The following is a 25,042-nucleotide window of genomic DNA, read 5'->3' on the forward strand; positions in this document are numbered from 1 at the left end:
AATTAGATACCCACCCCTAAACACCACCTTAAACTTAGTCTCAAGTTTATAAAACAAAACTTTATTAGACTAATAAAAAATACCCAGAAAACAACTATTTAAGAATGTACAAGATAATGTGTTTCGCTGCTGCCATGAACATTTTTGAATGAAGCTGGAACAATAAACAGCAAGTTTTATCCCATATTAACATTATACACACAGTATTTACAATGACAGGAGAACTTTGTTCAAATAGGTCCTCTTCAGTTAGGTATGTTTTCCAGTCCCATCGCGATGTCTTTTAATTTAGGGTCATCTCTCCAGTTCACTTTACTGGCAAGTATAATTCCCTGAAAACAGACAAGTTGTTTTATGACAAACGGGTAGATTTTAAAAGCATGAGGTCGCTAATACGCAAGCTTTGAGAAGGCACATACCCGCAGCACATTTTGTAAAATGGTTGTGACCTTCTGATATTTGTCCAGCACAGCTTCAGCTCGTTCTTTGGCTCTCTGCTGAACTTCTCCTTGATTTTCCTTCACCTGCTTCCACTCGTTTATCTCTTGCATTTTTTTCTTTATCTGTCCTTTAAGTTCTTAGATACGGATGAAGAACAGTTTATTATCATACTAAGAAAAGTATACATTCCTGCATTAGTTTTAAAATAAATTATCATATATTTTGTTTCATTAAAATTCAGAAAAATAAGGCTACTAACCAACAGCACTACATTATATAGTTTATATAGTATATCGTTTAATTCAAATTCTAAGTTTGAGATTGTCATGCATCTTTTTTCTGGGAGGGGCGGAAAGCAATGCGCCCTACACAAGTTTGACAACCACTGCTCTAGAGTTATAATTATTACAACAGCCCAAAACAGTGTGTACCAAGTCTTTCCTTCTGGAGATCTATAATCTGGTCCTGAAGTTCTCGTGTTTCCTGAAAAAGGGAATAAGTTGTGTTAAATTTGTATAATGGCTATACATGTTATTTAGTGAGGTATTAATAAATGTGAGATGGCAGGGTAGTAAATATCCCACCTTTAAAATCTTCAGGGTCTGTTCACATAGCTCTGTGTTCTCATCAGTCAATGCCTTCAGTGGTCTATATGACAAAATGCCATATTACTGTGAGTATAGATCATTTTACTCTTTGTACACAATGATGACTGGCAAAGTATGCACGCGCATTTTGGCAACGGAAGTATGGCAAGAATCAGCAGTGAAGCAACACAGACAGGGAAAGTTATTTTAAAGGTGCAGTGTGTAATTTTTCAGAAACGCTAAATAATATACAAAACTATATTGTCAGGGATGTATAAAAACCTTTCATAATGTACCTTTATATTTTTATTACCTTAGAATAGGAGGTTTTTATCTATATACACCGAGGGTCCCCTTACATGGAAGTTGCCATTTTGTGCTGCCATGTTTCTACAGAAGAGTGCTCACCTTTTAAGGTTGCATGCTTAGAAGGACACAGCTAATAACAAGCAGTCGATCCGCCACCCGCCCGAATTTAATTAAAATATTATTTTTCGTCACGTCATCCGCCCGATCCGCGGTTTGTCCGCGGCTGTAACCGCCAACCGCGCATCTCTATCGTGTATCTCCGTTGCTAAAGCTGCTGAACTGAAACCTTAGCGCATGCGCCAGACAGGATCAACAGGTTAAACTCGCACATGCATTTGTACAATGTGGTTTAAATTTATGATTTTTTTTTTCTTTGTGTAGTCCTAATGTCATATAAAAATACTATCATCATGATTTACTGATTTTATTGATTTATTCCTAAATGTCAGTTTCCACTTTCTGTCACGTACCCACGCAGTACCCCAAAGTACCCCCATTTGAGAACCACTGCTTTAACGGACAAACTTTTTTTTACTAAGTTGTCTCCAACGATGATATGTTTGTCCGGTGGCAGCTACCGTAGTTCCTCTATGCGTTTTAAAAGTGAGGGGTGAGCAGTGGTCCCAATTCGCAACCTCACCACTAGATGCTGTTAAAATTTACACACTGCACCTTTAAAAAGTTGACTTTATTATGTGACGGGTCTCTTGCTTCCCTGCTACGGCCGGCAAGTGGGTGGAGCTGTACCGCTACATCGTCTGCACCTGTGGCTCGTTATCTCTCCTTATTTAAGTTTGGTGTTGATAGTCTTCGGAGAGAGATTTCCGCTTGGGTTTTGTTTGGTTATTTTGTGTTTAGTTACGTCTTTATTTTGTAAGTATTCGTTTTCTATTTTTGTGTTCTCAAGTATTTGTTCCCTATACATTGTCAAAAAGCTTTATCAAAGTTCAGTTTAATTATTACTTTCTTTAAATAAAAGATTAATTGTTAATTTGGGTTTCACTGCATCCTCCTTTTTTGTCATGACTTGAGCCGGTTGTGACAATTAACTTTTTCAACACGGCTACCAGATCTGTGTACTATAGTGGAGTGGACAGAAGACATTAGCAGATGGCCAAATATAAAGTGGCCAGATTCATATACGTATATTAGTATATCATATTAGTGCAACCAAATGCAACAACCAGACATTTTGATGCTTGATAAACTTTTAGTTGCTAACACGTTAGAACCACTGGGGAACAACACCACTTCCGTTGCCAAAATGCGCGCAGGCTATTTGATCACGTGGGCTGAAAAGGGTCTATAATCAGATTATATCAAATTTGAAACATAAATGTCACGCATAAGCCTTCACTTACTGAGCATCTTCATCATTCTGAATGATCTTATCAATGACGGTGTTCCAAATCTGCATTCTTGGACACAGACAAAAAATTTTAAAGTATGGAAAGAGACAACAACAAAGATTCACAGGATCACTAGATGGTGGTTACCTGTTTAATACCAGTGTTTTATTGAAGTGTGAGAGCCTTGCCTGCTCTATTTCACTTTCATATTTGGATCTGTAAATTGTTGACAGAAAACAAAGTCAGGTCATAATTAAACCATTACAGCATGCACATGCATATTCAAGTACTTACAGATCTGCATCTTCACATGATCCCTTGTGTTTTCCTAAGTATAAGAAGCTACAGTTAGAATCAGGTTATATGCGGTGGTTAATATCAACAACTGTTCTGTTTCAACACTGACAAATATGAGCTTACCCATGCTGACTTTAACATTCATCTCAAAGCATTGGTTTTCCATGATTTCTTTCATTCTTAAGGAAAAAAGCAACACATGAAACAGGTAAATAATATTACGGTACAATGCAAATTCTCTGCGTGCTCCATGGATCCATGTAAGAGGGAAATTGTTATACACATATAAATACAGAAAGGATGGTAATTTACTTTAATAAACGTGTGGGTGTCACCCCCTCAATAGCTGATGGTTCTGGTTGGTTGCTAGTTGTTGCCACAGGATCAACGTCTGAAGAAAGCCCGTCATTATCTGAACTCATCTTTGTGTGTCTGTGCAGCATAAAACACAGGTGATTTCATTCATACGTGAATTTTTTACATTTTTTTATATGTACTCATTTATTTAGAAATGTTCTGTTTGGATCTAAAAGATCCTAATATATTTATAAAGCTTAAAAACATTTAGCATTGTTCTTATACGTGTGTTTTTATACGTATGTGTTTACAGTACACGTAATGACGTTTTCTAATCTTATTAGGAACTGATAATAAACATTAAACTTTCAACTCCAAAACACTAACACGTTTAATTTTGTGATTGTTGTGCACAATTAACAAAATATTTATTTAACCTAATAATAAAATATTTTAATAATTTCTCTGAACTGTGGAGTAAATTTCAAAACACCACGCCCGTCGTTCACATAAGTGACTGTGCCTTTATTTCTATATAAACTACGTTAACGAAAAGAACTCGTTTGACTTACCTTGCTTTCGAGCTTATGTTTATTTGTTTTCGTTTACAAATGTTTAATTGTGATACAATGTTTGCGATTCAAACGTCTCGTCTAGAAGGTCTGAAACTGCCGCCAGGAAGTCGTGAGGTTACGCGACAGTCACGTGACACAGAGATCCATGAAACCCCGCCCACTCTCAGTACAGCGAAAGTGTGTTTGTGTTTTGGAGGTCAAAATGGGAATATAAGGTAATTTTAAATAGCAAAATAGAATGCTGTTCGTAAGAACGAATGTTTATTGTCTTTATATGTGAATTTTATTTCATAGACGTTCATTTTAGCGTTATTTTTAAAGCAAAGCCATAATGTTTATGAAGTGACTGCTCTAACCTAATTCTTGTTTAAAAGGGAATCGTTTTGGTGAATTAAATGCTTAATGTCTCGTGAATGTGCGTGTGTATGTAGGCCAATTTCAAGTTCATCTAGTACGCTTGATCATCTAATGATGTGGAAGCCTTTGTTACTTTGTACTCTACGCACTGTTATCGAGATCATAAAGACTGCATACTATTGAATTATTATATAATATTTAGTACTGTATTTGCCTCTTATCTTAGTCCTTGTATGCCCGTAACATTTTGCCAAGTCTAAAAGCATTTGCTGGTTTCGTTTGTCCTTTTAAGTTAAGGTAATGTCCACAGCGTCCTCTGGTGCTGGTTAATGTACTGATTTGTGGGCGTGTTTGTGTTTCTTAACCGGAAGTGCTCGGGTGTCATGGGAAGCAAAGTGAGTGGCAAGATGGCAGCTGCCAGTCGGGTCGTGCAGGTATATATCCGTAGATCGTCTGTTTGTGACATCTCGTTCATTTAATATCACTATTAAAACTGTTGTCACCTTTATTGCATAGATGTCGGAAAGTTTTCTCAAGTGTATTGTTTCTATGCCTAACGCATTGATTCAACTGATGTGTTGCATGTCCTTGTGGACACACCAAGTTCTCTTACAGCTCTTTCTTTATTTTATTTTTTGTAAACCCCTGTCATGTCAGCATTAGTTTAATCAGTATTTAATTATATAGTAAAATGCATTTCTCTGAATATTCAAAATGTGTGCTTTAACATTCTGAGGTATAAATCTTTTGTACACAAAGTTTACAAACAAAGTTTATTTCATTTGCAGGTTGTGCGACCTCATACGCCTTTAATAAAGTTTCCAGATAGAATGGGCATCCCTAGGCCGAATGGTCAGTAAAGATTGAGTTGATATAAAAGTGCCTACTAAATCATTTTATGACGTATTGACTTTTGGCCTTAGTAACAGTTTGCTACTGTTAATGTTACTGTTAAGTTCATTCTTTTTTATTTTATTGTAATTCCAGTTCAAGAGGCTCTGAAAGTGCTTTCGGCTACTATCCCACAGATCTCATCTGCACCTCCATCAGCAGCATCAATATCGCCTCCATCCAGACCACCAGGACCCATAAGCCGACTGCCAGGAACCCCTGATAACATTGCTGTAGTTAAAGAGCTTCCCCAGAAATATCGCAGAAGAACCCTTGCGTTAGAAGAAATGGATTATATCCAGGTTAGTGTTTGTTTTTGCTTATCGCAAATGGAAAGATCAGAGTTACGAATTTACATTTGACATGAAAAGGATAGCACAAAACCAGTCATGAGGGTGAGGATTTTTTGAGAAATTGAGATTGAAATGTTAATCTGAAAGTTGAATAAATAAGCTTTCCATTGATGTATGGTTTTGTTAGGATTGGATAATATATAAAACTATTTGAAAATCTGGAATCTGAGGGTGCAAAAAATCAAAATATTGAGAAAATCACCTATAAAGTTGTCCATATGAAGTCCTTAGCAACGGCATCCACTCACAAAAATAACGTTCTTATATATTTACAGTAGGAAATGTACTAAATTGTAACATGATCTTAACATAATATCTTAAGGATTTTTGGCATAAAAGAAAAATTGATAATTTTGACCCATAAAATGTATTGTTGGCTATTGCTACAAATATACCCATGCGACTGGTTTTGTTATTCAGGGTCACCAGTGTTGGGGGTAATGCATTACAAGTAACATGCATTACGTTATATTATACCACGGGTCTTTTGAATGCTGCATTCTGATTGGCTGAGAAATGATCCGTGGGTATGCATTAATTTCTGATAACCGCACACCTAACTTGTCAAATGTCTTAAAAATAGGCACCAGAGCAATGTCTGTGTTAATCGTGGTATAAGAGGAATAATTAACTCCGGTCCTTTGAATTATTTGAAAATAATGCACACCTGTGGTGTAACGGCATTGCACCTTGGGTGTGCATTATTTTCTTATAATTCAATGGGCCGTCGTCAATTATTCCTTACATATTACTTTTCTGAAGTAACAAGTAAACGCATTACTTTATAAATGTACGCATTCATTTTTGAGTTACTTTTATAAAAAAATAATGCAAGCTACTTTTTAGTTGAATTAATTTGATTTAAAAAAAATACTATACTGAATTAAACTAAACATAGTCAAGTCAAATCACGCACTGAGTGGGAACAGTTTGAGTCAGAAACGGAGATGGCAGGCCAGAGCTTGACATTTTTGCGATGGAAATATGCAATTTCTGAATGCAGAACTTCTGAAAGTCTGAAAGAGATCTAGCCTCAGCCAAGTAAGAAAAAGTAACGCAAAAGTAACGAAAGCATTACTTTCCATGAAAAGTAACCCAATTAGTAACTTTTTGGGGGAGTAACTTATATTGTAATGCATTACTTTTAAAAGCAACTTTCCCCAACACTGAGTGTCACAATTGATCTTATATTCTTTATTGTAACTTGTGGGGCTTATAAGGATGTAGACCTATTTCTTAATATTTTGATGTTAAGAACATAAACACAATTTGTATAAATGACAATAACTTTTTCTCTCTTACAGCGTGGTGGACCAGAGTAACTGCAGTCTGGTTTTTTCAGTCAGCATACTTATTGGAAACTTACTTTATAATAAGAAACTATGTGTCAAAACCAACGTTATACAACACATCAAATAAACTAATTAAATTACAGATGTTTAGCTATTGTATTGTAAAAAGATTATTATTTAACATAATTGTACAGCCCAACTGGTTGTTTTACTTATTGAGGTGCTTTATATTTTCAACATGGAGTTTTGCCAACACCACTGTTCAACTTTTTGTAGTATTCTCTTGCACTTCATTTTACCCATTCTGTCTTTAAAGCAAAAAATTCAAAGCCATTATTCTGATCCATGCTGATAGAAATGAATCACTGCAAGTATTGTAGATCTGAACAATTAAAATATTTACTAATTTTTGAAAATGTGTTGTCAGTTTTGTTGCTTTTCAGCATTGACATACAAACAAGACGAAATTACATTGCGTAAGATACAAACATTAAGAAACAAAATGCCATACAAAAAGCTCATGGTTCCTGCCCATAAATCATATAAGAGGAAAGGAACAAATAAACATAGTAAAGTGGAGTGGGCCACACCAACAAGAAAGCGTTTAATTGCCCCGAATTACCACAAATGTCATGTTTCCAGAGCTTGATAAAGTATAACAAAAATACAAAAGAATGCAAAGCAAAAGCAATACAATTATATGTACATTTTATAAACAATAAAGATATCTGTTTGAGATAAATGTTATGATTGTCTGTATATATGGATCTACATTTATAGAATTTGTTGGTCTTATTCATAAATTTCATCCCCACTTTGAATGCAAAACCTCTATTTCTTTTAAATTTCTCAATTAAATACAACACACACACCCAAAACCACTAAGAACACTTTACCAAATTTTTATATCAATTTTTAAAAATGCAAAACGTTACTTCTATAGGCCAAAACAACCTGTATAATCTGATCTTTTAGTTTGCCTTTATTTCCATCTGTACCTCAGCAAACTTGAACTAACATAAATGTGCAGTTCACCATGTCATTTATAAAAGTACTAATAGCTATACAGAATAATAGGAACACAGACACTTACAAAATACAAAAATAAAAAAGAATTTCGTTTATATGAGCACCAAGTACTACATTGTTGTGTTGTTTAAAGAACATGATCTGCATTATGACCGTGAGGAATACTGACGGGGATCTTACAAAAAATCTCTGTAGTGCTCTCTAACCCAGTCAATGAATAATGATCGATCAATGTCATCGCAGTTTCAAACATGCTAGTACTCTTACCATGTATTTATATAACTATATAGATACATAAGACTCAATCTTTAACTTATAATTGCAACTGCAGTGCATTCAATATACTCTTCACATTACTGATAGCAGCCATAAAGTATTAAGGTTAAACTCAAACAGCAAACCCTTCAACTTGTGGACAGAAAACTAAAGTTTTAAATGAGATGTGCCACACAAAATTATTTCTCTATGCATCTCGAAAATACAATGTATTGGTATTTTTGCGAACAATCGCCGGTAGCATGCATGCTTAGGATGTCTCTTAATGCAGTAAACAAAAGGCAACAAACATTTTTTCAGTAAAAACCAACTTTGAACAATCTTTACATATCTACAAATTATTGCCATAATATTTTTCATCATTTTTGCACTCAATGCCCTAATCAAGCTCAGGGCATTTACTCTACAAATGAATGCAAAGAGCAGAATGGACTCGGTTGAGACTTAAGCGCTGAGCAGCAGATACATTTTTTGGCATGAAATAATAATCAACTCGTAATATCGCAAATGTCAAACAAGAGTCCAATCTACTTAATGCATACAAGACTGGCAGAATTAGGGGAAAAGTAAACTTAACAAAGAAAGACGAACGAGTGATTTAGCTCAATTAAGTTTTCTCACTAGCCCTGGCAGCTACCAAATATATATAATGCATAGCTAAAAAGCATTAACACTGATTTAATCTGCACTGAAGCTTGTTATGAGCACCAGCAAAGTCTGACAGTTTCACTCGCATCTGCAAAAATTACCTGCGATTAGTACTGAATAGGATTTAAACAGCTTTACATCCTCCAGGGGGACTTCACAGTTTCATATGTACAATTTATTAATTCATTTATGCTAATACTGTCAAATGCATGTGACTCGATAGCACCATCTAACTCATGGTTTTTAGTACTAGTCCAACAAGCATCAGTCTATAGATGACTTATCTGCCTCCCTAACAGGTTTTCAACAATGATCAGCTCAGAAAGATTCAATCTTTGTTCATGAAAAATTTGAGAAAAATATTGAGACAAAATGCAAAATAATAAAGCCCCTTCCTGCAAAATCTAATATAATACTAAGGGTTTTGCCCTGTTGTTCTTTTATCTGATCAAACCCAGAAACAAAATAAGTTTTTTGAAAGTTCAGAAAGCTTAAACCTAACTAAAACTGCAAAAACATTAAGGGTTGACGAACAACGGCCATGCAGGGTTTATACGTGAAAACGCCACAGCGGCCAGAAGTGCTCTTTGTTCATTATTTTCAATTAATAAAAACCAGGTTTCTGATATACAAAATGCTACATTTCCCAAGGATTAGTCGTTCTCTGGTTTTGTAAACACTGAAAAGTACCAATTCAGAAACAAACACGCATACATGAAAAATGACAACCAAAAAAAATAATGCAGTTTCTGGCGGCAGCGACCTTTTTTGCAGGACAGTAAATCTTGTGATGCAGGCGTTGAGATGACTACAGTACGAGTCCACAACTTTCTGCTCCAGCATTTAGGTTTAACTGTATATCATCGTAGAAGAAAAAATATTAAATATCTGAAAACCAGAAAAATAAATGGCTATTTAAACTCTTGAGAAATCAAGATTTCTTAGCTCTGTACAATAAAGACATCACTGATGTCATATTACGAAAACAAACAAAAAAAATGACCAAAAAGTATATTCATATATATTTATAATAAAAAAAAACTAAGAGTCAGTGAACGGGTGACTGAATGGCAAAAGGAAGTCAGTCGGACTGAAGTGCGGTGTGCTGGTGATGTCGTGAGTGAGCGCTTATGAAACCGTTGGGGTCGCTGCCCCCTATACTGCTGAAGTCTGTGACCGACACCGCCATCGTCGTTCCTGTGATGCGATGCGTTCGTCTGCCCTCGAAGTCCATGGCCAGGTTCGAAACTGACACGTCGTTAATAAAGGACTCGGCGAGACCCATCTTGAGCCTCTTGGAGGGCCGTTCGCAGTCTTTGGTGCCGCACACGCTCATCTGGCTCAGGTCAGAGCGGTAGAAGGCAGAATCTAACATGTTGAAACAGCTGCCGTCTCCGTTTGTGGTGACGTAGCTCATCTGCTCATCGTGGTTCAGGGATCCTCGGTGTAAACTCTCCAGAGGGGAGAAGTAAGAGGTGTCCAAACAGCTCACGTCTGCAGGACCGTTGCACACGGTTGCTACACTGTTACTAAGGGCTACAAAAAATAAATGGATGACTATTTTTAACAAATGTTTGCATAATCAATGAACTATATAAAGGCCTGACTTACATAAAGCATACACTGTTTGAAAACCAATAAAACCATACATAATGAAGATGTTTGTGGCGAGTTTACCTGTGAGATCGCTGGCAGTGATGGAGTTAAGCAGTCCGAGCTGTTGCTCTGCTGAGCCCTCGATTCTTGCTCCGCCTAAACACACAGAGGAAGAACTGTCCATCGCAAGACCCTCCGCCTCATCCACCAGCCGATCCATCAGGTCTCTGTAGACAAAGCCAAGACGCTTTCACTCAACAGGCACAACAACATAAATCATTAAAAAAACAGGGTTTCCACACCTTAGTTAACTTTAAATTCAAGGACCTTTCAAGGACTTTCCAGGTCCAACACCCTCAAATTCAAGGACTAAATGTAGGGACACATTTCAAGTGAGAGCAAGGTTACATCATGTTACCTTTTAAGATACATTGTTACAGTTCCCTTTCGAGGGAACTTGCGCTGCATCACTGCGGTGACCATTTGGGGACGCCTCCAGGGGTAAGTGCGTCTGAATTTGTATATCAAATTCAACCAATGGTGAGACTTAACGACAAAGACAGAGTGACGCGGGAGCCAGGAAGTATATCGCTATCTGAAATATTGCCAAAGACGGGGTTACAGGGACGCAGGAAGTATGGCAAGGGAGACACAGCGTCTCGTTCCCTTCTCAGTGAACAACAGTTGAATACTTAACCCGAGACATTACAACTATGCAAAAAAAAACATTTTGGTATGAATCAACATTCGCATACAGAAGATATAAGCATTTAAAGCAAACAGTTTAGCACGTGTGCTTAAAAAGTATAGAATTTTTATGATATTATCCTACACTACACAAGGAAAAGTATGGATTTTTTCCCAGAAAACTTCTTGCATAAAATAGATTCAAGCAGTTTCAATGACCTTTATCTATGTATGTATTTTTCAAAAACTTCCCAGGGCCTTGAATTTTTTCCCCCAGATTCACAAACTTTCAAGGACCCGTGGGAACCCTAAAAAAAGACACCAAGATGGATCCCGATAACAGCACTGCATCGACTTACGTCACACCCGGGTAACTACTGTACTTCTTCTTGCCAAATCGGTTCTGTTGAGCAAAGTCGTCAAACCGTTCAGATTTTTTCCACATGTAATAAAAAGCCACACATTCTGCAACAGTCCGTGTCTGAACCTGAAATAGACAAAAAAAAGTCATGAGAATAGCATACATTATCTACACCATGTAATACAATAAAAAGCTAAATTTACTGAACTAAAAATGTTTAACATCAAATACATTATTACTTGCCTTATGTCTCTGAATAAGATGAAAGTTTTTCTCATAAATCTGCAGTGCATGTTCAAAGTTTCTGCATTCGTCTTCTGACCATGGTGGTGACTCTTCTATCAAATAGTAGAAAACAGAGTCAACATTTAGCCATTACCAGGGTTCCCACACCTTAGTTAACTTCAAATTCAAGGACTTTTCAAGAACTTTCAAGGTCCAATACCCTCAAATTCCACAAGTAAATGTGGGGACGCATTTCAAGTGAGAGCAAGGTTACATTGTGTTATCTTTTAAGATACATTGTTACAGTTCCCTTACGAGAGAACTCACGCTGCGTCACTGCGGTGACACTTTGGGGACACCTCCAGGGGTAAGTGCGTCTGAATGTGTATATCAAATTCAACCAATGGTGAAGCTTAACAACAAAGACAGGGTGACGCAGGAGCCATGAAGTATATCGCTATCTGAAATATTGCCAAAGACGGCGTTACAGGGATGCAGGAAGTATGGCAAGGGAGACGCAGCATCTCGAACAACAGTTACATACGTAACCCGAGACGTTTTCATGTGTCAAACATAACTATGCAAAAAAGCATTTTGGTATGAATTAACATTTGCAAACAGAAGATATAAGCATTTAAAGCAAAACGCTTTGGACAGGTTCTTAAAAAGTCTAGAATTTTTATGATATTATCCTACACTACACAGGGAATAATATGGATTTTTTTCCCAGAAAACTTCTGGCCTAAAATAGACTCAAGCACTTTCAATGACCTGTATCTATGCATGTATATATTCTTCTCACCTTTCGACATCCTCACATTTCTGCGGTGTCGCGTAAGCGCCTCACAGGTGTCATAATCACATTTTAACAGCTCAAACAAGGCCTGAAAAAGAGAAGAAGCAGGTTGTTTAAATGTAATTAAAGGTGACATCAGTTTTCAAATAAATCTTTGGTGTTCCCACAGTACGCATGTGAAGTTAAAGCACAAAATATCATATAGATAACTTATTATAGCATGTTAAAATTGACACTTTGTGCCGTTTTGGGCGTGTCCTTTAAAATGCAAATGAGCTGATCTCTGCACTAAATAGCAGTGTCATGGTTGGATATTAAGGGGCGGTATTATTCCCTTCTTACATCACTAGGGGAGCCAAATTTCAATGACCGATTTTTTAACATGGTTGCAGATAATGGTTTACCAAAACCAAGTTACTGGGTTGATCTTTTTCACATTTTCTAGGTTGATAGAAGCACCGGGGAGCTAATTATAGCACTTAAACATAGAAAAAGTCAGATTTTCATGATATGTCCCTTTTAAATCATTAAAGCAGATTTCATACAGGCAAAATATTTTTTATATTAAAGAGCACCTATTTCAATGCTAAAACCGTCATTTTGTGTATTAGGTATAATACAATGTGTTTGCGTGGTTTATGGTTAAAAAAAAACATTATTTTCCTCATACCGTACATTTTTGTAGCTCCAGATTTCACTTTCTGAAACGCACAGATTTGAAAAGCTGTGTCCCTGATTGGCCAGCTAATTTGTACGTTGTGATTGGCCTGATTACCTCTGACGCCAGAAATGTGACGCTCCTTACCATGTTTGAAAGATTAGGTTGCTAACAGGAGTTAACTTACAGGCTGTGAGTCCGAAGCGGGAGGAATTATGATAATGTCGGTCTTGTCTACATCACCAATCCCAGGAAGTAAACTGTTGCCTACAATCCATCTGTTTGTTGTTGTAGTCCAAGAAAAGAGATTTACGTTGGAGATGATAACTTGCGTCATCATTTACTTTGGGGTTTGTACCTTTTGCATATCGTTAACATGTACAAATACATACTTACACCCCAAAAGAAATGTAAAAACGTGAATCAGACAATAGGTGCTCTTTAATTCTATCAATAATAGAGTGCTTGGAGACCTCTTCATTATCTTGTATGTGGTCAGATGTGTAGTCATCCATGTTTCCATCTGTTGTCTGTGACATGGCCTCTCTGAGGTAGTTTCTCACTTTACATTCTGAGAGCACACCAGGACACCACAGCAGCTCATCTTCCTCCTCATACACTTTAAACCCAACACAAACACACGTTATAATCTGTGACTTTTACAAGGAATCCAATGCTTTAATTTCAGTTTAAAAGTCAAACGTATCCTCTTAAATAAGACGCTCACCCTTTTCATCATCATTATAGTGGCTGAGCCCTTCAGGAACTTCTGCTTGATACTGGGACCCAACCATTATTTCCTGTGTTTCAGAAGTAAAAAAGTCTTAGATTTTAGTGCATTTTAAATCGAAAAAAAGCCAACTTTATTTACAGTATCATGAGGAAAATGTACATAGAAGTAATGTGATACTAACCTTTCTAGAATCTTCACTGCTCACCCCGTCATCCTCCCCTTCAGATTCTTTATCACCATCATAGGTCACATTAGCTGTAAAATAGCAATACATTTGAAATAGAGATTAAATTGAGAAAAATTTTATGTAATAACGCTATTATTAGGGGTGTCACGGTTCTCGAAATCCTCGATTCGATTACATTTTCGATTCTAAGGTCACGATTCGATTCTCGATTATTTTTTTGAAAGCACAAAAATGCTATGCCATTTTTAAACTATAATTTTATCAAATATAATATCTGACCTTGAACCCGCAGATGCACTGCCATGTTAGTCTTGCCAGTGGAAAAAGATTGTACACACACATACCTGATAAAACGAAACTACCTGTCAAATGAACATTCCTGTCAGTACTTTGCACCTTAAAAACACACTTTTATTAACGTCAGACGAGATTGTGAGACTATACCCCAATAAGTCATGTTTAAATGCTGTTTTCATAACTCTTAAGCAACTGAAATAAGTTGCTGTGAAACAGATCTCAGTTCAGAGAAACGACCGGTCCTGGCACAGACGCGGTTCTGCTGTGCACGTGCGCATGCATGCTCTGATTGAGTTCAGCTGAAGGCGCTTGCTGTTTTTTGCTTCCAATGTAAAGAGCAGCTGGCGTGGTGTCTCCTGCATCTGCCATTTTTTTTCCCGCTTGGCAAGCCGACCGGACGTGACATGGAGGCGTGGCAGCATCAACGATTCCATTTTTTTATTCGAAGTTCGAAGTTGTGACTTAATTTCGATCGACTTTGATTTAAAATCGGAATCATGACACCCTTAACTATTATATTATAATATATTATTATTAATAAACATTATTTATACAATTAAAGCAGTGCAAATTTGTTTTTCTTAGATCTGAGTGTTCTAGGGAAGAAGTCTGTGGCTTCATGTGAGGTAACAGAAGGGGTCAGATCATCAGCAGAAGACTGGGTCTCCTCCTCATAATCTCCTGATAAGAGATCTTTCGCAATCTCCTCCTTATCAGAAAATAATCAGGGATTTCACTGAGCATCTTATATTACAAAAATATCATGTCCATATAAATGGTCACTTAAAGGAACAGTATGTAGGATTGTGGCCAAAACTGGTACTGCAATCTCAAAACTTGTGGCTAAAACTGGCACTGCAATCACACAACAGGTGGCCAATACACAAAATGACAACATAAACATCAGTTGAGGGCTGCAACCCTGTTTTTTAAATGACAATATCCTGGCCATAACACTGTTGTCAGTGATTTAAGTATTTGAAATGAAAATGATTTCTTAATGTCTAGTGACATATCAGGGCCATTTTATGATTAATTGATATAAATTTCTTACATACTGTTCCTTTAACTGCATTAAACAGTATCAACGTAAAATCTCACTAGGCACTGAAACAGAATCATGTTGCTTACCTTATCCAACGTCATGTCAGGCAGATCATCTGCTAGTTCAACAGAAGAACTGTCAATGCTAGATCCCGCACCTGTACTATCTGATGCTTCATAACGATACATAGCCAACAACTCCTCAATCGGCATGTTTCCTTCCTGTACATGTTAAAGAAAAATATGTGTCATGTGTAGTAATAGAGCCTTCATCCAAAGATGGTTACAGTACAGAATGTGTAAGGGATAATGTAGAAACGGTATTTATCGCAGAATTAAGCCACGGCAGTGTGATCACAGGGTCTTAAGATTCACGATAACAACCGGCTGCCTGTACACTATCCCGCTTATTACACGGCTATTTACCTCATAAGTAAGGTAAGGAACATTAAGTATTGATTTTAAATATTTTTTATTTTTATTTTTTAAATATTTGCTAATTTTTAATGAATGCAGACCTTCCGCAAGGAAAACTTGTTTACTTTCCATTTTAAGATAAGAACTTCATGTCACAAAAACACTATTTGGTTTAATCATTTGTAAATATAATGTCATGTCATGTTATTAAAAGACAAATTGATGTTAAATTTTTGAGTAATATTGAACTCAAACGCGCAGGATGTCTTGATTTTAAATAATAAATTTGATCCATTTGATCATGTCATCAAAGACCTCATTATACGGAAAAATGTATTCGGCCTATTCACTTGTTCGGCCGAACACCGTTTTTTTTTTTGCTATTTTCGGCAGAATAATTTCAGTTGTCAAAAATTCGGTGCATCCCTAGATTATCCACCTGTTTCTCGAACGTGGAAGTAAGTGATGTGACGAATTTCCTTTCCGGTCCAAGACTTCCGTTTCAATAGGCAGCCAGTAGAAAACAGTGTACTGGGAACATGATTTAAACAGTTAATATTTACTACACCTTCTATGTATGAACCAGTGTGAGGATGAAATTATGACGTAACTTGATATATGAAGATATATTCAATTATTTTGTGTTGTTGATCGGAGGTGACGGGTCTTCAATGCGCAAATATAAACTTGTTTATGGCAACACGTCGAGCTTCACGCGGTCCAGCACTTTCAGCAGTATCTTTCTTATTCAACACATTGTAAGTTATTTGAACAAACCATAATAAACATATTAAAGTACTCCATGTACTGAGTATTCTTTTCGTTTTATGAAAATATTATTACATCGCTTCTTACGCACTAACGTTAGGTGGAGACATGAGCTTATGAAATTATTTGCTTACTTTTTTAATTATTTGCTTTTTCATTTAAAACATAAAAGTACGGGCAAACACATTAGAACTATTATAAACATTAACTAAGCAGATTATGTTGTATAGATTCTGTGCTGTAATCGCATTTTTGTAATAATATATAGTAGCAGAATAAATCAATCCGCTAAATCAGCATATTTTTATCAGCATAATATTAGTTGTTTTAAACAATTATTGTATTTATTGATTACTGGCAGTTTCTATGAAAGGTTTTACTATATGGATTTGTAGACATTTACTGCATTTGTATTAGCTATTATGGCAACCCCTAACTGCACAAATTATGTCGGTCTTCCTGGATTTCATAATAAACATTAAACAGTCAGTCAAAACGGCACACTTGTGTCCTTCGCAATAGACTACCATTAGCTTTAGTGGCTGACCGGAAGTCATAAACCGGAAAGCTCAAAGATGGCGGCACCCACATTTACGTCAAGAAACAGGTGGATACCACGGGGCTGTTGAATGCTTTATTTTGATTGGTTGAGAAATGCTCCAAGGGTGTTGATTATTTTTCTGTAAAACCCACACCTAATCTGTCAAATGTCTTAGGTAACCGTGGTATAACCGGAATAACTGACTCTGTTTCTTTGAATTATTTAAAAATAATGCACACCTGCAGTGCAACAACATAACTACATTGTATGTGCTTTATTTCGACTAATTCGAATGGCCCATCGTCAATTATTTCCTTCATAACAAACCTGCAAATGTCATGATTTGTCAATCAGAATCAAATATTTCAAAGAGCCACGTAATTAATTTAAATAAATCTGAATGTTTTATTATTCAGGTGTGATTTGTGACACTTGCTGTGAAATCCAGGCTAAAGTCTTATAATTGATTGGCTAAAGTCTTCTATCACTGATTTCAATCTTTGACATGGCCTTACTTGGTCAATATTAAAGATATTATAAAAATTTATTTTAGACTGGGTCACAATTTTCTCAGGGCACGCATTTTTACAACTACTAAGGTAGATTATCACAAATGCACGTTACCCTTTCCAAGTCTGCCAATTCTGCACTGAAATTCTTCTCTTCATTCAGAAGTTCCTCCTCTTCTAAAGTTCTTTCATCATCATACTCATGAATCAACATCTCTGCTGTTGGATCAAAGTCATGATCCTCTGAGGACAAAGAGCCAACTGCAGACAGGGATGGGACAGTTTTTAAGCTATGAATTAATTATGAACAGTTAAATTAAAACAACAGACATTAACATGAATAAAACATATCAACGATATAAAACTAACGTGACACTTATCACTGGGCAATGCACATTTTGAGTCTTTAAATGTTAAAAATATATATTTTTTAAATGAATAAAATAATAGACACCTACCAGGGCTCGAACTCCCAAAGGAAGCCTAAACAGATGCAAAGCAATAAAAAAAAGAGGAAGATAGCAATCGGTTATAACATACTGCAAAATATATTATAGTGTTTTAAAATATCACGTTACACAAATTAAACCCCATAATTTCACATCTGTTGCGTATAAATAAAAAAGCAGCAGACATGGAAGTAAAGGACTGCAAAGATACATCCACTTCAATGCAGTGATAACTGGACGCATTTACAAACAACAAACCAACGTGTGATAAAATCACACCAAATATATGCATATAAGCAAAACATATTTATATCAACAAACAAACAAAATTATATGAATGACATAATTCAGATCAAAATAATTTTTACACAAATACTGTCATCTCCAAATATTGCAAAAACCATAAACAAACCTTTACTGCACTTCAAAACGCTATATTCATGTGCACTTTATAGTCAACACAATCCAGTTAATAAAGAAATATGAAAACGACGTTTTTATCGAATAATGTATCAATTACAGACGACGATTTCGTGTTTGTTATTTTTTTCCTCCGAGCTAACGGGGATGAGACTCGGCGGCCTATCCGATCCTAATAGATCACCGCTCACTTAAACCCGTCTACCGTCGTCTTTTTCGCATGTATTTGACTAAAACCTTCAGCGGAGACATATGTGACTCTGCTTTACGCGAGCTTATCGATGAATCCCAATAAAATCCAACTGAATCGTTAAAACCAGCGATTTAAAATCGGATAGTTTTTCCAGCTAGCCAGCTTACCTCCGCCATACTGGAATCTTCGGCCTCATAGGTTGCTGTGGTGCAGTACCCGGATGTTCTCACAAACCAATGAGAGAGGCAAAAACTTTGCCACGCTATTCAAAAAGCACATATAGGGTTTGAATGTGAACTGATTATACATTTTTAACATTTTGCATGGGTTTTATTTAATAATCACATTAGAAATGTATTGTCAGTCGTTTAATTGCATTGTATTCCGCAGATATATATAAAGCAATGTGAAGGAATTTGAACTCGTATGTGTGTACTTGTAATCAAACAGCTGTCAATCTGAAATTAAACTAATTCTGGTTCTGCAATCTGCATGCAAGATTTTCATATTGTTTCTTTAACTCAGTTGGTAAAGAATTTTGCTAGCAAGTTAGTAATGCAAAAGGACATGGGTTTGAATCCCAGGGAACACACACCCTGATCAGGTATTTCTGGGGAACACAAACATGTATGCCTAGAATGTACTGTATGATTTTTTTTTTGTTTTGTTTTGTTTTTTGACAAAAGCATCTGCCAAATATATAAAACCCTTCATTGCATTAAAGTGCATTGCACTAAAATGTTTTATGAGGAAAATGTTTTGGGCATTTAAAAACAAGATTTGCTATTCTTAAGCTATTTCCCCATTACTGCATTGCTACGGCAATGAGCCCATAAAAATAAGACCTGCTGCAAATGTAAATCATTAAAAACTGTACAAAAGTATTTTCACAGTGATAAACTGTAATAATGTCCCATTTTATTCATACTGATGATATCCTGAATAACGTGAATTACAGTTTTTCTCAGTCGTTTTGGAATATTTTTCATATCAGAAATTATTTTTTCAATCACTTTGTCTAACCTCCAAATCATCAAGTCAGTTGTGCACAACATAAAAACAAACTCTCATTGTTTTCGGACAAATTGCAAATGCTTTAATGTACCATTTCTGCTGTTTGCTAGATTTTTAATGGCATGGATTTTCATCAAAATACATTATACTGGTTTTCTGTTGAATAGTCTTACACATTTAGGAATTAACAAAGTCTTGTCATGCAAAATGGTTGACCTTTCGTGTCATTATCTGTTACTGTTAGCATTTTTTAATTTATAAATTGCTGTAAGCTGAATCTTGATTTTCACTAATGAAGGGGAATTAATTTGTGAAGTGTTAGATCACTGGATAAGACATTATGGGGTAAAACACTTTTTTTCACAATGTGTGTAATTTGTTCACAGAAGAAAATTAAATGTTTAAATGTGTATTAGTCTACAGTTCAAATCAGAAAATACTGACAGCTGACACATATAATTGTGTAATTTTGTTATATTGACAACATGGCTAAACATTTTGACACATGGACTTGCCATTTTGATGGGACTGAGTCTGACATGTTTACTGACGTGAAAATGTAGTTTTGAGAGATGAATTAAGGATTTTAAGTTACCGTACACACTTTTGCAGGAAATCCATGATGTTGCGCAGTTTGTATTACAGTTTTTTACCCATTATAATACATTTTTGATCAACATGCATAAGCAATTGATAATGTAGGAATTGGAAACATCAGAGAATTGTACATAATCATTTGCATGGATGTAAAACATTTCCAACTTGTTCAAAGAAATTAGAAACTGCTTTTTTGATGTGCACAAGTGACACAATGATGTCAGAATTGAACAGGTAGTTTTGAGAATTTCAATTCTGATCTGAGAAATGTACCAAAGCGACTGAGAAAAACTGCAATTGTTCTAAGAAATGCACTTATTATTTTCCAAACTTTATAAATGATTCGAGAAATGCTATAGAGCGGCTAAGAAAAACTGTAAAAGAAACAAATATTTTTGGTTTGGTGCGGTTGGCCCATAAGTGTCCTGACTGCAACATTTTCAAGTTGTTCTTGTAACCCAGTAGGTAAAGCATTGCGCTAACAATGCAAAGTTCATGGGTTAAAATCTCAGAGAGCACACATATATTACTGATCAAGAACATGTATACGCCTTGAATGTACACTCACCTAAAGGATTATTAGGAACACCTGTTTAATTTCTCATTCATGTACTTATCTAATGAACCAATCACATGACAGTTGCTTTAATGCATTTAGGGGTGTGGTCCTGGTCAAGACAATCTCCTGAACTCCAAACTAAATGTCAGAATGGAAAAAAAAGGTGATTTAAGCAATTTTGAGGGTGGCATGGTTGTTGGTGCCAGACGGGCCGATCTGAGTATTTCACAATTTGCTCAGTTACTGGGATTTTCACGCACAACCATTTCTAGGGTTTACAAAGAATGGTGTGAAAGGGAAAAACATCCAGTATGCGGCAGTCCTGTGGGCGAAAATGCCTTGTTGGTGCTAGAGGTCAGAGGAGAATGGGCCGACTGATTCAAGCTGATAGAAGAGCAACTTTGACTGAAATAACTACTCGTTACAGCCGAGGTATGCAGCAAAGCATTTCTGAAGCCACAACACGCACAACTTTGAGGCGGATGGGCTACAACAGCAGAAGACCCCACAGGGAACCACTTATCTCCACTACAAATATGATAAAGAGGCTACAGTTGGCATGAGCTCACCAAAATTGGACAGTTGAAGACTGGAAAATGTTGCCTGGTCTGATGAGTCTCGATTTCTGTTGAGTCATTCAGATGGTAGAGTCAGAATTTGGCTTAAACAGAATGAGAACATGGATCCATCATGCCTTGTTACCACTGTGCAGGCTGGTGGTGTTGTAATGGTGTGGGGGATGTTTTCTTGGCACACTTTAGGCCCCTTCGTGCCAATTGGGCATCATTTAAATGCCACAGCCTACATGAGCATTGTTTCCGACCATGTCCGTCCCTTTATGACCACCATGTAACTATCCTCTGATGGCTACTTCCAGCAGGATAATGCACCGAATGCATTTCAAATTGGTTTCTGGAACATAACAATGAGTTCACTGTACTAAAATGGCCATATCTCAACCCAATAGAGCATCTTTGGGATGTGGTGAAACGGGAGCTTCGTGCCCTGGATGTTGGTCCCACAAATCTCCATCAACTGCAGGATGCTATTCTATCAATTTGGGCCAACATTTCTAATGAATGCTTTCAGCACCTTGTTGAATCAATGCCATGTAGAATTAAGGCAGTTCTGAAGGCGAAAGGGGGTCAAACACAGTATTAGTATGGTGTTCCTAATAATCCTTTAGGTGAGTGTATAGGCCTACTGTAAGTTGTTTAAGAATCAAAGTGTTTTCCAAATGCAAAACCATTCACTTAATCATGCACAAAATGCATTGTACTAAAATCTTTCATGAAGAAAATGTTTTATTGTTTGCTATTGTTAAGCTATTTTCCTATTGATACTGCAATGACCCCATGAAAATGAGTCCTGCTTCAAATGTAAATTAATCAGAACACTAAAATGTGATTTCATAAAGTAAATTATTGTAATAATGTCCATCATATTTATAATATCCAGTATGATATGAATTTTGGTTTGGTGTCTATAAGTGGGAACTAGTGTCCTATTGATGGGGCTGTTGGACTACATAAAAAACAGTCTACTTACAGAAATATACCACAGGGTGGCAGTAGTAAACATTACACAAACATTACACTGCACATGAAGCAAACATTCAGGCAATTATTTGTTTACATATTATTATATGTTCTCCATAAAAAGCCGTTTATGTATTAGTAAATTCATGTATCTGTAGCTTGTTCATTAACCACCGCATGTATTCATTTGTTTCCCTTTCATTTTGTTTTAGTATTTAAAAATCACTCCCCATAATATTGTTAAATATTTCCTGTGCTTGGTTTAGTTGCAATTTTTATGTGATCTGTGGATGTGACCCTCAGCTCACAGGAACTGACTTGACATGTTATTGTGTTGTGTTCTGTACTGACGTCAGTACCAGACTGTAGTTGTACAAGGTCATGCACACCTGATGCAGATTTATTCTTCATGACAGTGGATACTGAAATAACATTCCTCTTGCAGTATGAATGAGAACCATAACATGTAATTAGACCCAAATGAGATAAAAAAGAAAATGTTATGTATCCTTTTAACATGCATACTACATAATCTTTATAAAGGTTTACATGTATGCATTTGGCAGACGGTTTTATCCGAAGGGACTTACAGTGCATGCATTTTTTTTAATCAGGCCTATGTATTTTTTGAGTTTGAACCCATGATCTTTTGTGCAACTAATGCAATGCTCAACGACTGAGCTATAGCGTACTGGGTTTTGGATGTCCATTACAGTAGTCGAAAAAATATTTCAGTTCTGCCAAACAGTATATTTTTTAAGGAAAAACAATTACAAAAAATGCATGTAAAAAACTAAATATTTCTACTAAACTAAAAAGTTTTCATTTTATGCTTGGACACATATTTTGTTTAAAGGGGCAAGAAGGGTTAAAGGCATCATTTCCACACAACGTAAGTAGCAAATCTACATCAAACGATGAGGATTTCACAATAATCAAGTCTCTGCCATTATATCTGCTTAAAATAAAACAATGCAATTTTACGTCAGACACGCTAAATATAGACCATGCCCTCCCTTATCCGTGAGAAACAGGAGGTCTCTGTTTTAGCAACAAGATTCTTTCACCAGGTTTAGACACTAATTGCTAGTTGTGGTGCCCATTTCCTCTCTTAGTATTTGTTTATATTTTTTGCTGGCATACATATGGTTTCCAAGCTAACAAACATGAACTAAAAGCCACATAATGTCAGTTGTGATTTAAAAATGACAATATTGAGATGTCCTGTCTTACATTGAAGATTCAGATTCAGTCACGAATGCATCCATTGGGTACTGAGCTGGGTGTTGGATCTGTTTAACACCATTGTGCACATGGGGTGTCTGTTCTATGAGGAAGCCAGGAAGTCCTGCTGTAATGTATTACACTGACCTGAGCTTGGACCTAGTGTCCCAGGACATCTTGCCCAGTGTTTGGTGACCCCAAGACCCACCTCAGCTGAGGTTATCTTCCCACATCAAGTGTGACATCTGACATCAGACCCTCCGATAAAGTCTTCATCAGTCTTTTTTTTTTATTGCTTTGTAAACAATTAAAAGAATTACTTGCAAACGTGTACTGAATGTACAGTACTGAATATTGCATTATTACTATAGAGGCACCGATATGAAATTTAGCCAATAGCCAATTATTCAGACTGTATCGATAACTGGTATATTATTGTAACTTGCATAAATTCTGAAGATATTCTGAATTTTATTCGTGCATTAAATGACCATTAATATTGAACATTAGTAATGTTTCTTTACATTTTCCATACACAGAGCTCAAATTCTTTGTATTTTCCTGTTCTCTTGATTGACAGGATATATCATGAATGACTATCGGCTGTTTTTAAACCATCGGCAGATAGCTGATAATGTGAAAAAAAAATTCCCACCGATTATTGGTCGAAATATAGGTGCATCTCTAAATTATTACAACATAAACAATTTTAAACAGACTACAACTATTGTCCATTTTTGGTAATTCCCCACATGAATGTTCAGAATTAATTACTGTAAGCAAGCAAGTAAACGCCTCAGTGAGGACATTCACAGGGAGTCAGAATCCAGCACAACACCGGAAGTCTTCACAGTATTGTGCGTGCCATAATATAACATTAGCAGAAGATGAAAGGAAGTAAGATTTAAATGGTTCAATTTCACGCCACTTTCACAAGGTGACCAGATGACGCAATGATGCGTTGTAATCCTAACACTCTGCGCTTTGAGCTTAAAATAGGGTATGTCTCACAGCGAGAAAACATCAACAGCTTGTCACTTGCATCCTGTTTGACAGATTCCCATCTCTTATTTTCTCAAAGCTGTCCAAATGCATTGTGCTGATAAATGCAACCAATAACTGTGACCCAGATAAATATTTTGTGTTACTATTTTACTCCTAGATAATTCCTATAAATAACAAGTTCTAAAATACCTGAATAGTGAGTATGGGTATAGGTGGGTAGATAGATGGATGTATGGGTAGATTATAATAGATAGACAGACAGACAGACAGACAGACAGACAGACATTTATGATAGACATATATGATAGATATATATGATAGATATTTTTGACAGATATTTGATCTATATTTATGATAGACAGACAGACAGACAGACAGACAGACAGATATTTATGACAGATATTTATTATCTATATTTACGATTGATAGACAGACAGACTGACAGACAGACAGACAGACAGACCTTCATGATAGATACACTTTTATGATAGATAAACCTTTATGATAGATGGACAGACAGACA

General features: G+C 36.2%; 3 protein-coding genes across 6 annotated transcripts; 1 reads left to right on the forward strand and 2 right to left on the reverse strand.

The window, feature by feature from the left end:
* Positions 1 to 40: 40 nt before the first annotated feature.
* On the reverse strand, positions 41 to 4,555 carry cenph (centromere protein H). 2 transcript variants are annotated; one of them, XM_055167213.2, is made up of 10 exons: positions 4,427 to 4,555; positions 3,296 to 3,415; positions 3,107 to 3,162; positions 2,981 to 3,014; positions 2,834 to 2,902; positions 2,699 to 2,755; positions 1,026 to 1,089; positions 873 to 924; positions 420 to 577; positions 41 to 332 (listed from the first exon to the last, which is right to left on the reverse strand). In XM_055167213.2, exons 2-10 carry the CDS (start codon positions 3,403 to 3,405, stop codon positions 246 to 248), a joined length of 687 nt encoding a protein of 228 aa, XP_055023188.1. In that variant the 5' UTR covers positions 3,406 to 3,415; positions 4,427 to 4,555; the 3' UTR covers positions 41 to 245. The 2 variants fall into 2 exon arrangements, with proteins under 2 accessions (XP_055023188.1, XP_055023187.1); XM_055167212.2 differs by lacking the exon at positions 4,427 to 4,555 and adding an exon at positions 3,853 to 3,991.
* Positions 3,974 to 7,164, forward strand: kgd4 (alpha-ketoglutarate dehydrogenase subunit 4). 2 transcript variants are annotated; one of them, XM_055167214.2, is made up of 5 exons: positions 3,974 to 4,070; positions 4,584 to 4,646; positions 5,001 to 5,064; positions 5,200 to 5,405; positions 6,761 to 7,164. In XM_055167214.2, the coding sequence occupies exons 2-5, from the start codon at positions 4,596 to 4,598 to the stop codon at positions 6,776 to 6,778; spliced, it is 339 nt and encodes a 112-aa protein (XP_055023189.1). In that variant the 5' UTR covers positions 3,974 to 4,070; positions 4,584 to 4,595; the 3' UTR covers positions 6,779 to 7,164. The 2 variants fall into 2 exon arrangements, with proteins under 2 accessions (XP_055023189.1, XP_073724111.1); XM_073868010.1 differs by lacking the exon at positions 3,974 to 4,070 and having other exon boundaries at positions 4,506 to 4,646.
* Positions 7,165 to 7,705: 541 nt separating this feature from the next.
* mier3b (mesoderm induction early response 1, family member 3 b) lies at positions 7,706 to 18,867 on the reverse strand. 2 transcript variants are annotated; one of them, XM_073868008.1, is made up of 13 exons: positions 18,750 to 18,867; positions 17,979 to 18,003; positions 17,636 to 17,781; positions 15,373 to 15,507; positions 14,823 to 14,950; positions 13,939 to 14,008; positions 13,752 to 13,824; positions 13,498 to 13,643; positions 12,373 to 12,454; positions 11,589 to 11,683; positions 11,344 to 11,471; positions 10,379 to 10,524; positions 7,706 to 10,237 (listed from the first exon to the last, which is right to left on the reverse strand). In XM_073868008.1, the coding sequence occupies exons 1-13, from the start codon at positions 18,756 to 18,758 to the stop codon at positions 9,783 to 9,785; spliced, it is 1,638 nt and encodes a 545-aa protein (XP_073724109.1). In that variant the 5' UTR covers positions 18,759 to 18,867; the 3' UTR covers positions 7,706 to 9,782. The 2 variants fall into 2 exon arrangements, with proteins under 2 accessions (XP_073724109.1, XP_073724110.1); XM_073868009.1 differs by lacking the exon at positions 18,750 to 18,867 and adding an exon at positions 18,382 to 18,724.
* Between the last annotated feature and the right edge of the window lie 6,175 nt (positions 18,868 to 25,042).

The sequence above is a fragment of the Misgurnus anguillicaudatus genome, chromosome 5, assembly GCF_027580225.2.
Source record: "Misgurnus anguillicaudatus chromosome 5, ASM2758022v2, whole genome shotgun sequence".
NCBI classification, from domain to species: domain Eukaryota; kingdom Metazoa; phylum Chordata; class Actinopteri; order Cypriniformes; family Cobitidae; genus Misgurnus; species Misgurnus anguillicaudatus.